We start from the raw sequence: 3,032 nt of genomic DNA on the forward strand, positions 1-3,032 counted from the left end.
TTCTTTAATAAAAGAAGAAAATTATATCAGAACTGATTAAATATTTGTTAAAAATAAAATTTGAAATATTAAAATTTGTTCTTTTTTTTCCACCCTTTCGTTAAAATTAATTAAAATAAAAATAAAAAAAAATTTTTCTTTTTTGAGCTTTTCCATGAAATTGGAAATTTATTCGTTAATTAATGAAAATGCTGAATCATTTCCGACTAGCAAAGCTAACAATAGTGAATAAGCATTTGTAAACGATGCTAATAAGCTGTCGTATCGTGAATGTAAAATTAATTTGAAATGAGAGATAATGATGCTAATAAGTTTTTGGTATTTGACTGTGTCATCCAAACGATTAATTAATACATATTCAATCAACATTTGAAATGTGACAAATTTGCAATTATGAATATAATTTAGTAAAATAATTGAAATAAAAAATTGATTTACGAAAATAGTTCAGCTAAAAAAAAAAACTGATTTACTAAAATAATTGAAATAAAACATTTAGCAATAACAACAACAATATTTCTTACCATCATTAGAAAGCAAATTTCATTGTTTTTTTAATAAAACTTTAAATTGTTGAAAATTTAAATTTAAAATGAAAGTTATAAACATTTTGCAATGTAAAAATTCGCAATTGAATCATTTGACATTTTAACCTTTTAATAGTTACTGCGTAAATATTAACCGGAAATGATCATATCGTATAGCTTGGGATATTAACTTAAGCTTAATCATTTTATCAATTTTTCCATTGATCAAAAACATTAACTTAAGCTTAATCATTTTATCAGTTTTTCTATTGATCAAAAACGTTGACTTGAGCTTAATTATTTTATCAGTTTTTCTACTGATCAAAAACATTAACTTAAGCTTAATCAGTTTATCAGTTTTTCTATTGATCAAAAACATTGACTTGAGCTTAATCAGTTTATTAGTTTTTCCACTGATCAAAAGCATTGACTTAAGCTTAATCATTTTATCAGTTTCGTTACTGACCAAAAATTTTCTTTTTTCTTAATTGAATCATTTCCTTTTTAAATTTTATAAATGAAATAAACTTTTACTTGATTCGATTTATGCACATTTTTTTCTCTCTTTTCTTTCTTCCTCCATTTTCCGGAATCCATTAAATTGTAGTCAGTTTGTTTAAATTCCCTTACCCTCCGCTTTTCGGAATCCGAAACTATAGTCATTTTTTTATTCTCCCATCTCCCATTTTCCGGAATTTACTAAACTACAGTCATTTTGTTTAAATTACCTTATCCTCCGCTTCCCGAAATCCGTTAACTATAGTTATTTTTTTATTCCCCCCATTCTCCACTTTCCGGAATCCATAAACTATATGTCTTTTTGCAATCCCTCTGCTTACCACTATTCGAAATGTATAATCTATAGACATTTTTTTTAAATTTCCCATACCTTTCATTTTCCGGAATCCGTAAATTACAGCCATTTTTCTTTCAAATGTAAATTTGAGATTTTGTGAAAAATTTAAACATTCATTAAATAAGTCATTTCATTTTTCTCCTAATTTATCTCCTTTATTTTATTATCTCAAATACATTGTATTAAAAAAAAAAAAAAGAAAAGAAATCAATGAAATGAATAAAGTTTGATAATAACAGGAAATAATTAACAAAATTTAAGTATATCAAAAAAGATTTAGTTAAATTGACTTCCTCAATTCTTATTTATTTCATTAAATACATTCATTTAAATTTAACTCTTTAAAATTAATTTTGAAATACTTTTAAATTAAAATTTTATTTTAAATTTTCTTTCTTACCAAATTAATCGTTCGTAATGTAATAACAATTCGTTTTACATTTATATCAATTTGTTGTCGATATTGCACCTCTGATTCTAATGCTTGTGCAACAAGAATTAATCTAAAAAAAAAAATTAAAATTTTTTTTTAATTAAATTTGAATAAATATTTGAAAAAATAAACTAATTTATACCATTAAAGCATATATATATCTTAATTAATTATAAAAAAAAAAAAAAGGAAAGAAAAAAATTTGAAAATTTTTTACCGATTAAGTGTACCAGTTGATAATCGTCGTTCCGGATTAATTTGACCAATATTACGATTTGGTGTATTTAACGTTGATCGACCAGATTCCTTATAATTTCGCATCAATTTACACATATCTAATGCATGCTTTCCTGTTAATGGCTATAAATGTTAAAATTGATTAATTATAATATTTTTAATTAAATTTTTTGAAAAAAAAAAATTAGTATAAATAAAAAATAGTAAAAAATAAAAATAAAAAAGTATAAGTAAAATAAGTGAAAAAAATAAAATAAAAATAAAAATAAATTACAAATAATATAATATTTTTGTAAGAATAAATTAAAATAACGAATGGGAAATTTTACAATTTTCTTTGAAATTTTTACAACCATTATTTGCAATGAATAAAAGATAAAGAGAGAGAAAGAGAGAGAGAGAGAGAGAGAGGGAGGGGAGAGAGCGAGAGAAGGAGAGAGGGAGGGTAAGAAAGGGAGAAAGGATGGGAAAATTATAATATTATTAATGAATGATGAAAGAAATGTAACAAATGATATGCATTTTTGGATGAATAAAGAAAAAGATTCATTAAAATTTTAAAATTCCACTTTAAAAAAAGATTAAATATTATTGACAGAAAAAAAAGGAATGACAGAGATAGCGTCTCTAGAAAGAGACAGAAAGAGAGAGAAAGAGAGAGAGAAAGAGTTGTAATATTTATTAATGAATGATAGAAAAAAAAAAATAAAGTACAAATGATATGCATTATTGAATGAATAGAAAAAAAAAATTCACTAAAATTTTAAAATTTCAATTGGAAAACAATTTAAGCATTATTTGCAGAAAAAGAGGAGTAGAAGGGACAGAGAAAAAGACAAAAGAGGGAGAAAGAGAAGGAGAAAGAGAAGGAATTTTAAAGAGAAAAATAATTTGCAAAGAAATATAGCAAACGGAAAATTCCATTGGGAATAATTGTTGCAGCAATTTAAACATTTTTTTTGTCGATTAAATTTGCATA

The 3,032-nt window shown here is 23.6% G+C and overlaps 3 protein-coding genes across 3 annotated transcripts; all 3 read right to left on the reverse strand.

Annotated features, from left to right (window-relative positions):
• Positions 1-1,255: 1,255 nt before the first annotated feature.
• On the reverse strand, positions 1,256-1,450 carry LOAG_14092 (hypothetical protein; the record flags this gene model as incomplete). Its single annotated transcript, XM_003149594.1, has 1 exon — positions 1,256-1,450. A coding segment is annotated over one exon (195 nt), but the record flags the coding sequence as incomplete, so codon positions are not given.
• Positions 1,451-1,765: 315 nt separating this feature from the next.
• LOAG_14093 (hypothetical protein) lies at positions 1,766-2,149 on the reverse strand (the record flags this gene model as incomplete). Its single annotated transcript, XM_003149595.1, has 2 exons — positions 1,766-1,886; positions 2,034-2,149. 2 exons carry the CDS (start codon positions 2,147-2,149, stop codon positions 1,766-1,768), a joined length of 237 nt encoding a protein of 78 aa, XP_003149643.1.
• Positions 2,150-2,334: 185 nt separating this feature from the next.
• LOAG_14094 (hypothetical protein) lies at positions 2,335-2,769 on the reverse strand (the record flags this gene model as incomplete). The annotated part of the gene is made up of 2 exons (XM_003149596.1): positions 2,335-2,516; positions 2,623-2,769. Coding segments are annotated over 2 exons (307 nt in total), but the record flags the coding sequence as incomplete, so codon positions are not given.
• Positions 2,770-3,032: the final 263 nt, after the last annotated feature.

This window comes from Loa loa (genome assembly GCF_000183805.2).
Source record: "Loa loa unplaced genomic scaffold supercont3.183, whole genome shotgun sequence".
NCBI classification, from domain to species: Eukaryota; Metazoa; Nematoda; class Chromadorea; order Rhabditida; family Onchocercidae; genus Loa; species Loa loa.